Source organism: Euleptes europaea, chromosome 8 (assembly GCF_029931775.1).
Source record: "Euleptes europaea isolate rEulEur1 chromosome 8, rEulEur1.hap1, whole genome shotgun sequence".
NCBI classification, from domain to species: Eukaryota; Metazoa; Chordata; class Lepidosauria; order Squamata; family Sphaerodactylidae; genus Euleptes; species Euleptes europaea.
Genome location: NC_079319.1, coordinates 51,841,884 through 51,855,292, shown reverse-complemented (window position 1 = coordinate 51,855,292; position 13,409 = coordinate 51,841,884). Strand labels below are relative to the sequence as shown.

General features: G+C 44.5%; 1 protein-coding gene across 1 annotated transcript in view; it reads left to right on the top strand.

The window, feature by feature from the left end:
- The window catches only part of LAMA3 (laminin subunit alpha 3), a 165,783-nt gene that overhangs the window by 41,922 nt on the left and 110,452 nt on the right, over nt 1-13,409 (top strand). Inside the window, exons 6-8 of the mRNA XM_056854930.1 lie at nt 1,212-1,309; nt 5,690-5,805; nt 6,774-6,892. Of these exons, the coding sequence (XP_056710908.1) occupies nt 1,212-1,309; nt 5,690-5,805; nt 6,774-6,892 (333 nt within the window). The remainder of the gene's footprint in view (nt 1-1,211; nt 1,310-5,689; nt 5,806-6,773; nt 6,893-13,409) is intronic.

The window sequence follows — 13,409 nt, the reverse complement described above, 5'->3', positions numbered from 1 at the left end:
GGCCAGGGCAGCCTTCCTGCGGCTGCAGGAGGCTTCCCATGGCCCCTCCCGCCCGGGAAAAATGGCGGCGGGGGGGGCCTTGGGCAGCCATCCTGCGGCTGCAGGAGGCTGCCCAAGGCCCCTCCCGCCCAGGAAAAATGGCGGCGGGGGTGGGAAGGGCCAGGGCAGCCTTCCTGCGGCTGCAGGAGGCTTCCCATGGCCCCTCCCGCCCGGGAAAAATGGCGGCGGGGGGGGCCTTGGGCAGCCATCCTGCGGCTGCAGGAGGCTTCCCATGGCCCCTCCCGCCCGGGAAAAATGGCGGCGGGGGCCGGGGGAGGCGGGGCAGCCTTCCTGCGGCTGCAGGAGGCTGCCCCAGGCCGCTCCCAGCGGCAGGAAGCAGCACGGGCCCGGCGGCGGCGGTAAGTTTCCCCCCTCCCTCCTCCCTCCCTCCCCCCGTATTGACCCGCGTATAAGCCGAGGCCGGCTTTTTCAGCCCATTTTTGGGGCTGAAAAACTCGGCTTATACGCGAGTATATACGGTAGTCTTATGTTAACCTGAATATTGGCAGTGTTATAATGAAAAGCCATCATGAGCAAATTCAATAACGAAACAATACACACATAAACATACATGAAGCTGCCTTTTACCGAATCAGACCCTTGGTCCATCAAAGTCAGTATTGTCTACTCAGACTGGATACCAGCTCAGTTGGGCCATTGCCACCTCAACGTGTCCCTTCCCTTCAACTGTGGCTATTACTTTTTGTTACTACAGTATACCTATGTCCAATTGAGGCACTTCCCTCCATTTGTCCATAAAAATTCAACATTGTAAAAAAAAAAGTTTATAAGCTGAATCTATTGTAGGAGAATGTACCTCTAGTGGTGGTGGAAAGTGTCGTCAAGTTGCAGCCAACTTATGGTGACTCCATAGGATTTTCAAGGCAAGAGACATTCAGAGGTGATTTGCCATTGCCTGCCTCTGCATAGCGACCCTGAACTTCCCTGGTGGTCTCCCATCCAAATGCTAACCAGGGCTGACCCTGCATAGCTTCTGATATCTGAAAAAGACTGGCTAGCCTGGGCTAGCCAGGACAGGGAGAATGTACCTCTAGCCATTAATATATTTCACAATATACCTTCTGGGGTCTAGAATCCATAACCATTGGCAGGACGTACCAAGGACAGAACCACTCAGCTAATTATCTGCAAATTTCCTTTCTGTTGTCTAGTATTACTACAGTATAAAAGACATCAGCGTTGGTGGGCAGTGTGCTTGCAATGGACATGCTGATGTCTGTGATTCAAAAAGTGACCAGAGCCCATTCAGGTAAGGAAACCTGACATATAAACAAAATAAATGTGGCTGTAAAAATGATAATTTCCTAGTTTTCCGGCACATCAGTATTTCTGAGTTGGAAATAAATCCCTCGGTCAAAAAAGGAATATTTGCTAACTCTCTCTATATATATTCTTTTTGATATTTGTACATTGAAAACCATAGCGCAACTGTTCAAATGGTACAAAATAACCATTTTCTTCTTTTTCTTTTTAAAGAATAATCATTTATTTTATTTATTTCCAAAATTTATATTCCTCCTGTCTGCTATGATCAGGGCCACCAACATGGGAGCAAGGCGGTGCCGGTGTGGGGACAGCCAGAGCTCAGGAGCAGGAGATTTCTAGAGGGTCAGTGTTAGGGAAAGAGACCTAGGAAGTCTGCACAGACAGTCACATGTGGGGCCCTTGATGCAGGAGTGGACAGCCAGGGCGTGGAGCAATGACCCTCCAGCCAAGGCTGGTACATCAGGCTTCAACAGGGCAACACCTAGAGGTCTGTAGAACTGCAGAGCAGGTTTAAGCTGGTTTATGAGGGGACTGGGTGGTGAGAACAAGAACTGTGCTACATGGGGAGGCTGAGGAGGATCCCTAAGGGACTTAGCCGATTATTCTGGGTCAGTCTGAGACCCTGGTAAATGTGCCAGCACTCCTGGCCTCAGCTGCCCTCTGCTTATTCAACAGTAGGCCTGGGTCCAACAGCAGCCTCAAACTATGGGCCTATTCGTTCTTGTAGGTTATCCGGGCTGTGTAACCGTGGTCTTGGAATTTTCTTTCCTGACGTTTCGCCAGCAACTGTGGCAGGCATCTTCAGAGTAGTAACACTGAAGGACAGTGTCTCTCAGTGTCAAGGGTGTAGGAAGAGTAATATATAGTCAGAAAGGGGTTGGGTTTGAGCTGAGTATTGTCCTGCAAAAGTAATGTGCTAATCATTGTCCTGTAAGTATCAAGATAATGTGCTAATGAGGATATGGTATGTTAATATGGAACCATTGTATCCTGAAGTGATCTGTTAATGTGTGTAATCCAAAGCTAATCTGCATGGCTATTGTTGAATGTTGTCTTTGTTAGTCTGGAGGTTTTTTAGAACAGGAAGCCAAGCCTTATTCATTCTTAAACTCTCCTCTTTTCTGTTAAAGTTGTGCTGATGTTTATGAATTTCAATGGCTTCTCTGTGCAATCTGACAAAATAGTTGGTAGAATTGTCCAGTCTTTCAGTGTCTTGGAATAAGACCCTGTGTCCTGTTTGTGTCAGTCCATGTTCAGCCACTGCTGATTTCTCAGGTTGGCCAAGTCTGCAGTATCTTTCATGTTCTTTTATCCTTGTTTGTATGCTGCGTTTTGTGGTCCCGATGTAAACTTCTCCACAGCTGCAAGGTATACGATATACTCCTGCAGAGGTGAGGGGGTCTCTTTTGTCTTTTGCTGATCGTAGCATTTGTTGTATTTTCTTGGTGGGTTTAAACACTGTTTGTAGGTTATGTTTTTTCAAACGTTTCTCCATCCTATCAGTGATTCCTTTAATAAATGGCAAGAATACCTTTCCTATGGGAGACTGTTTTTCCTGAGTTTTCTGATTTTTGTTTGGTTTAATGGCCCTTCTGATTTCATTCTTGGAGTAGCCGTTTGCTAGCAGTGCGTGATTTAGATGATTAGTTTCTTCCTTGAGAAACTGTGGTTCACAGATCCGTCTTGCACGGTCCATTAATGTTTTGATTATTCCTCTTTTCTGTCGAGGGTGGTGGTTGGAGTTTTTGTGTAAGTAGCGATCTGTGTGAGTTGGTTTCCGGTAGACCTTGTGACCTAACTGAAAGTTTGTTTTACGGATGACAAGGGTATCAAGAAATGGGAGTTTACCCTCAATTTCCTTTTCCATGGTAAACTGAATGTTTGGATGGATATTATTAAGATGGTTTAGAAAGTCCATTAATTTTTCTTCACCATGGCTCCAAATAGTAAATGTATCATCTACGAACCTGAACCAGACTGTAGGTTTGTAAGGTGCTGATTCTAATGCTGTCTTTTCAAAATATTCCATGTAAAAGTTTGCTATTACTGGACTGAGTGGACTTCCCATAGCTACTCCATCAATCTGTTCATAAAATTCTTGATCCCATAGGAAGTAACTTGTTGTCAAACAATGGTGAAATAAGGCTGTTATATCTTCTGGAAAAATCTGGTTAATCAATGAGATTGTGTCTTTTACTGGAACCTTGGTAAAGAGGGATACTATTTTGTCAGATTGCACAGAGAAGCCATTGAAATTCATAAACATCAGCACAACTTTAACAGAAAAGAGGAGAGTTTAAGAATGAATAAGGCTTGGCTTCCTGTTCTAAAAAACCTCCAGACTAACAAAGACAACATTCAACAATAGCCATGCAGATTAGTTTTGGATTACACACATTAACAGATCACTTCAGGATACAATGGTTCCATATTAACATACCATATCCTCATTAGCACATTATCTTGATACTTACAGGACAATGATTAGCACATTACTTTTGCAGGACAATACTCAGCTCAAACCCAACCCCTTTCTGACTATATATTACTCTTCCTACACCCTTGACACTGAGAGACACTGTCCTTCAGTGTTACTACTCTGAAGATGCCTGCCACAGTTGCTGGCGAAACGTCAGGAAAGAAAATTCCAAGACCACGGTTACACAGCCCGGATAACCTACAAGAACCAATGAACTCTGACCGTGAAAGCCTTCGACAGTATATGGGCCTATTCCTTCAAGGAGAGTGCAGTCCCATCCAGAAAGGGTGACACCTTCAGTTCCTGGGTCAGACCTTCTGCTCACCAGTAGCACTTCCATCTTGTTGGAGTTAAGCTTTAGTTTATTAGGCTTCTACTCCAAAACTGCCTCCAGGCACTGGTTCAGGGTTTCTACAGACTCCCTGGAATCAGCCAGACGTGCAAGATAAAGCAGAGTGTCCCCTGTATATTGGTGACAGTCCAGATCTCTGGATGACCTCACCCAGAAGCCTAATGTAGTTGCTGAAAAGCCTAGAAGACAAACTGGAACCCTGCGGGACTCCACAGGTCAGAGGGCTGACCAAGAGTCTCCCAGCACCACCTTCTGAAACCTACCCTCCAGGTAGGACCAGAATAACTGCAGAATGGTGTCCTCCAGTCCCAGCCTGGAAAGATGGTCCATTGGCGCTCCTGCTCGGCCTCCCTGGGTCACCTGGGTTGCGGCGGTGGGTGGTGGCGGGTCTGTCCTGTCGAAGTTGGAGCCCATTTCCCCGCCTGCATCGTCTCCCCTTGGGTGAAGGTTTCAGCTGGGAGCTCTAACTGGCCTCAGAAAAGGAGGGGGGGTTAAGCAGCACTGTCCCCCTCTCCCTGCAGCCTTGGGCCACCCTTCACTCTCTCTGGGTGTTGGCGTCCGAGACTGCTCACTCCTCCTCGGACTAGGCCAGGGCCTCTCTTATATAGGGGAAGTCCCGCCCCTTCTCATCCACCCTCCTCCCTGACTTCCTCCCTCCTGAAGTTACAACGCTGGGCCCATTAGCTCCGTGGCTGATTTTTCTGGGCTTTTCTGGGCTTCCCTTGCTTCCCCCCTCCCAAGTCAGCGAGGGCCATTTTGCCCTGCCCTGTGGGCCAGACAGCAGCCTGATTGCTGAGCCAAACCCCCTTCTGCTGGTCACGGGGTGGGAACTGTGCGGTGCCACGGTTTCCACGAGGCTGTGTGTAGCTGCAGCCTCCGCCCCAGCTAGGCATACCTCTCCCCGGATTGCGGCGCCTCCCATGACCTTCGTTTCGGCCCTTCCACTGGGTCCTGGGTCCTCCTCCCCAGCTGGCCTGGAGGTAAAAGGGCACATGGCGGCAGGTGGGGTTGGCGGGTGTTCGGGTGGGGCTGGCGGGGCCAGTATTCCCGAGACGTCGGGCGTGGGCTGCATCTCGGGACAGTCCAGAAGGATACCATGATTTATGGTATCAAAATACAGTCTTAAAGATTACCTGAGCACTCAGATCAACAGTAGAGGCCCTGAATTGTACATGTCCCCAGACATCTTGGCCATAGATGGCCTTTTCAGATATAGTGCCCAAGCTGTGGAATTCTTGCTGAAGTAAGCTACTTGACCCCATCTCTGCTGTTCTTTCAGTGAATACCTGGCTGTTCTTGTTTGGTGATCTTTGTGTTGAAAGGTGGGATATAAATATTTTGTTAAATAAATAAAAATAAGTTTTCTACTTCCGTGCTGGAAAATGTGTTAAGCTGCATTAATATGTTTTGGAAGAACATTCTAGTGAAGTGTAATGTTGAATAGATTATTGATGCACACACTGTGTTCTGTGAACAACTCAGAAGGAAGAGAAAAAAAGAATAAAATAAATAACAATTGCTTAAATATCCAGGTATCAGTGCGTATGTCAGCACAACACTTGTGGGGAAACCTGTGACCACTGCTGTGTGGGATATAACCAGAGACAGTGGCAACCTGCAACAGCCACCAGCACAAACCAGTGTGAATGTAAGTACATTAAAAGGTTCTGGCTTAGTTATGGGGTGTGAAAGGGAAGAGTAAATAAAGTGAATGTTATAAATATGCATGTTTAACACACAATTCTGAAAGCCTGGATAGAAGAGTACAAAAGGTAAACAAGTCCTGTGTTGAAGTGACCCTGAAAACACAGATGGAATACATGATATCTTTGTGAATTTTAGCTACTTGATCTAATATAATGACTTCTCTTTTCTGTTCTGCTCACCTGAACAGGTAGTCAGAAAAGATTCCTAAACAATTTATCCCATTGTATCCAAAATGAAATTACAGTACAGTCAATAAAATGGTAATTTGTGTAATCCCTAAATTGAAGGTGTGTATAAATTGACTGCATAGGGATATGAGGACACAATATACATTTCTTGATGGCTTAATTTGTGTAAAAATAAACCAGGGAGGTTGTTTAAACAAATTTTTGTCGATCACATGTAAAGTTTTCTTTTGTGCAATCTGATTTGGTTTGCTGGGTTGGGGTATATTAAATTGGATTAACATTTGCTTGTGTGTGTGTGTTAAGTGCCGTCAAGTCGCTTCCGACTCATGGCGACCCTATGAATGAAAGTCCTTCTATAAGCAAAACATTTGCTTAGAGACACAAAATTTTAATAATGTGCAAGTTATCCAAGCCTTCAGAATAGATCAGAACTTCTAGAGGCTGGCTTAAGACACAACAAGACACACCAAGTCCTGATTAAACTGTGAGGACTAAGTACTGGATCCTCTGTTGGTTGGAGGTGCTGTTTATATAGCTGTTACATGGCATTTGGGATCTGATAAACTTTATGCATGCTTCTTAGGTAGCTTCCCTGTGTGCTTTGGAAGTCATTTTATCTGTATTGCACGTTCTCCAAGAATTTGAGCAGCTTTGTTCTTCTGTATTCTGCCGCTCGTTTACGCCATTGTTATAATGAAATCTAACCCACAATTTCTTCCAGCCTGCAACTGCCATGGGCATGCCAGTGACTGCTATTATAGTCCTGAGGTTGAGCAGCGTAAAGAGAGCCTAAATCTCTCTGGACAGTATCAAGGTGGAGGAGTTTGCATTGATTGCCAGGTAAAATAGAATTTTGTTCTCACAGGCTATATATAAATAAGAGTTGCAAGTTAGATAAGAATCTGTTTGTGTTGGATGGTTTAGTTGCTTGCCAACTGACGGAGTTGGTGGTGGTTGGATTTTGGTGGGAGAGGGGTTAGGAGGACTGCTGGATAGGCAGGGAGTCCATTAAAGATAGGTAGAGTGTGAGTGATGTTCCTGTAAAAAGCAGTTAAAAGCCTTTCTGTTCCATATTATAAGTTTGGATCAGTCAAACAAAAAATCTGCTTCATAACTGTTACGCTTTCTCAGGCCCCAGCTCTCCAGTCACTTTGCTACTGTAATACCGAGAGGGCTGGAGAAAAGGAAAACAGAGAAATAATCAAGCCATGCATACCACTGATATAAACTTGTTTTCTTAGTTTTCATCATGCCTTCTGTGTGGTTCCTTCAAGTCTATAATCCCTTCATAATAGGATTGTTATCATCGAGGACCAGGAGATTAAGTCGTCCAGGAGATTAAGGGGTTTAACGCACGGCCAATTTGTCTCGCTTTTGTGCCTTAATAGTAGCGAATCTCCGTGGTCCACACGCACGACCGTCCAAGTGCTGCGCATCGGACCCACCTTAGTCGCGAATTAAGGCAAAAAAACCCGGGTTAAGCAATCCCTGTTTTCTAGCGATCTTTTCAGTGCTAAACCGCTACTTTTTTTTAATTTCGCTACATTACTGGAACGCCGGCGTGCGTGTAATCACATGACTAGCCCGCTACTAACCTCCTTTCGTTCAAGGACACACCCCTTACTGGTCTCCCTCACATAGGCGTAAACTTTGGGGGGGCTCAAGCCCTCGAGCCCCCCCCCGAACTTGCGAGGGGGGACTGAGCCCCCACCCCAAGGCAAATGGCAGCTGAAGCACAGTCCTGTCCTACCTTCCTTTTGTATAGGCTGACCCGTTTTTTGTCACATTTCCTGGCCGTCCCGTCTTTTTTAATTAAAATGCCCATTTTGTCCTGTTTTGAATAAGCCCAGCCAGTTTTGTTGCCTCGCCCTCACAACACAGCTTTATTTACACTGGGAAGGAAAAGGCACAACTTTCCAGCTTTGGGTGGAAGCAAAACGTGGTCCGTCAATCTGATCAACGCGTTCCCATCCGCTGTGCTGTTGCGAGCCTCTGAAGCGGCACGCTGAAAAATGTACAAGGCTTTCCTTCCCCTCTCCTCTGGGCTGGCCACCTCGGGATCATTGGGATCATCGCAGCTAGTTTCCGGGTGTGGGTGGAAGCAAAGAGGTGAAGTCGGGATGCACTAAAATGAATGACAGGCTAGCCGATTAGAAACAATGGGAGAGGATGCATAGCCTATTGAAGGAGCCTGGATTGCCAATTGCCTTGCATGAGCTCCATTGAAATACATTACAGCACAAACAGAGTTGCAAAGAAAATGTGGAATGGATTTTCCAGTAAGATCTCTAAACCCAGAGCTCTGGAACTGGAATGACAGCCCATGGGACTAGCACAATCCATCCTGTCATCCACACCAGCTTCTACTAGTGAGTTCGTTTGCAATGCCTGTAAACTTCTGAGGTATGCTAGCTTCACCAGATTGCCGGTTTTCTAACATCTCAGCAAAAAAATACCCACATCATTTTTTCAGTAGCACCAACGCACCTCCCTCACTCTAGTATGCATTCCACTGCCCCACTCCAAAAAGCCATTTTATGCCTGAGAAGATCAATTCTTAACAGGTTGAGACGATGGTATACCGGAACGCTGGTGTTCCAAGAAAAAAAGGGGAGAATCGCCCTTTGATTGGATAACCCCTCAGCCAATCCTTGGGCGATGTCACTCCCCTGCTATCCCGCACTGCGAACTATCCCACATTATATGGTTGGTTCAAACGCACGGGGAGCCTCCAGCAGCTACTTGTTTCAGACTTAATGTGGGATAGGCTGGCATCATGCGTTTATCCAGACTTAAATATTGTGGGATTAAAATATTGTGGGATAACAGAGGAGCGAACCAGGAACATTCTGCCCATGCGTTAATGCCCTAAGTCGTCCAGAAGCCTCCATTGTAAAAATGAAAGTATTTTTACAAAAAAACAAAAGAGGTTCGTAGGGTGTGAAATTTAAGTCCCTACTTTCTAGGTCTGGAGATCGGATGTTGTCACACTGTTCTCTGAAGAAAATGTTTGCTCAGTTTTCACTGTTTTAGAACTTTATGTTGGTCTTTGAAAGCTAAGCCTAACAAACATTCTTTTAGAATGCAATTTGAAAAATCAGTACAGCTTTTTGTCTGTGCGACACATAATCCACTAAATAATAAGATGGCAGCTCCTTTGCAAAGAATACTAAAATGTTCCATATTCTGCCTGTATTCAGAAGCCATGTCAAGTCATTACAAATTTTCCAAAAACAACCTTCTCAGTCTTTTATAGCTTTTGGCTCAGATCTCTTATCCCTTGATACGTAAAACAATATGTTGGATCCAGTTTGCTTTTCTGCTGGTGAAAATGGGAGGAAGGGGTCCCCTCAGATCACCCAAAAGGCTACACTGGCAATCAGGGGACTCATGGACCAAATTCACATTCGGTGGGTACTATGATAAGAAGGGGAATTGGATGAGACAAGTGAAAAGCTGCCGGGTTCCAACCTAGTGAAAGACTAAACTATAGTTTTAAGCCTCTAGAAGAAATAGGACGAACAGCGATTTAAATAATAGGGAAAAGTTAGGATGATATAGTAGCATTATATAGTGTTCCCCATTACTATGTATGAAAGTTTGACAGTGAAGAAAGTTGACAGGAAAGCTGCCAGGAAGAAAGTTGATTCATTTGACATGTGGTGTTGGAGGAGAGTTTTACGGATACCATGGACCAACAAAAAGACAAACAAGTGGGTTCTAGATCAAATCAAGCCTGAACTCTGCCTAGAAGCTAAAATGACCAAACTGATGCTGTTGAACTTTGGTCATGTTATGAAAAGATAAGAGTTACCGGAAAAGACAATAAAGCTAGGAAAAATTGAAGGCAGTAGGAAAAGAGGAAGACCCAATATGAGATGGATTGATTTGATCAAGGAATCATGGGATGTTTTGGAGGTCATTAATTCCTAGGGTCGCCATAAGTCAGAAGTGACTTCACGATGCTTAACACACACACACACACACACACACACACATTGTAATGGCTAAATTTAGTAGCCTTTAAAGCAATCCTGAACAGGTCTGCTTAGAAGTAAGTCCCAAGTGATGCCTTTGATGAAATACTTTTTTCTTTTGAGCTGATTACAATGATACATTATTTATTTGTGCAAAATCTGTTTTAAATATTATTTTTTAGAAAGAGACCCTAGATGAGACAATGCCTGGTAAGAGGGACATTATAAGGCTTTGTTCCAGACTAATTATAATAATATTTCTATCTGTTATGTAAGATTCTAAAGGCACTTTGGATATAGCGTTTTGCAATTGCCAGTACCTTGAATCAGAGCATATACACATGTTTGGGGTGCTTATTAGTTCAGGCAGATTTGGGGGATCATTACAGGCAGTACTGCAATGATGTCTGGAAACATCCTAATTTTGGTGAGAATAAGCTGAAGTGGAATGCCAAAAAAGTGATCAGTGATACGTCATACACGTTTCCTTCTTGCACTGGTGAGGCTCCTCTCTGTCCAGCTCTGATGCTTGCCCTCAGCTGTCTTGCTGGGTGTCTCTGGAAGGTCTCCCCAAGCTTCTGAATGGGGAAGGGAAGGGGGTTGCGCCACCTTATTCCTCCTCCTTTCCCCAGGACTGCAGCTCTTGCCACACCAGAGTTGCACCCTCCTCTCCTGCCCCAACAGGAGCTTCATGGAGATGGGTTCGGGGGCAGCAATCTGTGCACCTAGTGCGATGACATCATTTTCAGGTTGATGCGGAAGCACCGGCATCGCGCAAGGCAGACTCTAGCACTCTTCCCAAAAACTCTATAGTTTCCATAGAGTTTTTTGGGGAAATTGCTAGAGCGTCCCCTAGCTCAATGCTGTTGCATCCATGTCAACCAGGAAGTGACATCATCACTCTGGCCATGTAGATCGCTCCCCCCCCCCCTTCCACTGGTCTATTTCCGGCTGCCAAATTGTTTTTGAAGCAAGGGCAATTTTGAAGCTTGGAAACATTAGGAGCCTTACAAGATCATTTATTCAAAATTAAATTTGACTTGCTTTCAAATTCAAAAAAGGGCCCTGACAAGAGGAAATGGATTGAGTCGAAACCCTTCAACGAATCAAGAAGTAATCTTCTAACCTTCTAAATAATGGAAAAGACCCACAGATTCCATGGAAAAGCCCAGGCCAAAGCAGCTCACGTATTTCGACTTGATAGTACATTCTAAGACCAAAAAGGCTGTGGAAAAGGAAGAACATTGAAAAAATTCCCATCAGTCAATACAGCCATTATGGTTATGATGATTAGAAACGGGAGGCAGATCCATATTAAGTCTGCCAAGAAATCAAAACGTGCAGAATTGAAGGGGAGGGTCAGAGAAGAGCCTGTGCTTGGTAATGCCTAGGATATGGTTATGGGGCACATGATATAGCAGGTCAGGATCCAACCAGAATGGGAAATCTAATGTGTAAGTGACCTTGAGTTCAGGATGAAGGACAGGAAGCTAAAAATTATAAATAAAATGTCTCCAGATGGCAGGCAGTCTTCTACTTGAGATGTGAAAATCAGGGGGAAAGTGCAGAGTAACTAAATGTCATGTATTTTTATCCATGTATTAAACTAAAACCAGGTTGTGTGTGATATGTACTTGGATATAGTTTTTTTTATTGTTTCAAAGAAAGAAGGATTATCTTTGTTTTCCATTTGTTGTTTCTATTTAGAACTTCCTCTTTGTGTCTTGCCCATGAAATAACATGTTTGCTAATCTTCCTGGAAAAGTCACTGGAATCTAAGAAATACTGCCCAGACAACTGATGATGATTGGTCATAATTTAATTTTGTGGAAATTAGGTTGGGTGAAACTACTTAGCCCTGAAATGTAATTACGCTTTAGCACTGAGGGGTTCCTAGCTTCTCTGAAGCATGACCCTTTCAAATCCTCATGGCAAAAAATCTTAAATGAGAAACTGGCGTTGCCGGGCTTCTCGCAGGATATGTTATCAGTTCTTGGGAAAACTGAAGCTTTTGCCAAAATTAAAAAGCGCATTAAACAGCTCGATTATAACAGCACTACTTTTCGTGCTCGTTGCGTCTGTTCATCCCAGTTCTTCGGAATACCCCCTCCACGTGGTCTGCCTGCCTATACATATTATCTGACAACTCCTCGTCTCTAGAGCTTTTTGCTTGGCTAGATTGAATGCTAACCCTTCTATGGTAATGCAGGGCAGAATTCTGAATATACCATACTCAGGCAGGATCTGCCCTTGCTCTTCTGGCTCTATTGACACATTAGCCCATGCCCTTTTGGAATGCCGCTTTTACGAGGAACTTCGATCGCACTATATTTCCCCCCTTTTAATATACAAATCCAATGCCTCTGTGACTGACATAATGCCTTTTTTACTAAGCGACAGGGACCCCAAGGCTACATTGTCAGTGTCAAGATTTGTTTCAGTCCTTATATCCCTCCAACACTAGATATATGCTTCTCAAGATCAATTGATCAAGGAGCTTCTAAGGGATAAAAGGAAGGAAAGGAAAGGAAATGTAATTACAGGTTTTCCCAACAGGAGAAGCAGATGAACTGTAGTTTTTTTTTCCTGTTTGTATCATCGAAACACAGTGGGAACTATGCATGAATGACATTATGCAAATTGGGATATGGCGTACAGAGATAGTATGATTTATCATTTTTCAAAGACCAATGGCTTAAATCCAGTGATGCGCAAGGTAAATAGGCTTAGGGCAGTTACACTTGCCCAAGGTTTTGTGCAACACCTAGCACTTTCCACCTTATGTATTATAGTGCCCCAAAATGGGTAGTGCACGGTTTTGTGCAAGTGGAGATACAAGTGGAAATACAGCAAGTTGGACTTTGTGAAAGCCGCTGCTGTGGTCTTTTTCATGTGTTTCTGGAATTTTATGCTGGGTCCAGCCCGACGTGTATCCTGCAGTGCATCACTGTGACACGCATATCGTTTTCTTGCAATAGATCTGTTTATTTGAATGATCTATAGACAATCACAAAGGTTCAAACATCTCTGCTGTCCAATTAAGTTGGTTTTACACTTTTCCCTTTAAAAAATATTTTTGTCGTTTTGGTAGGGTTGCCAGCCTCTAGGTATTAGCTGGAGATCTCCTGCTATTACAACTGATCTCCAGCCGATAGAGATCAGTTCACCTGGGGAAATGGCCGCTTTGGCAATTGGACTCTATGGCATTGAAGTCCCTCCCCAACCCCACCCTCCTCAGGCTCTGCCCTAAAAACCTCCCGCCGGTGGCAAAGAGGGACCCGGCAACCCTACGTTTTGGACATTTCCCCCTGTGTTTTGTTTTGCAATCTAAGGGAGACATGTAACTCTGTTTTGAGCACTCTATCCTCATGTAAATGCAG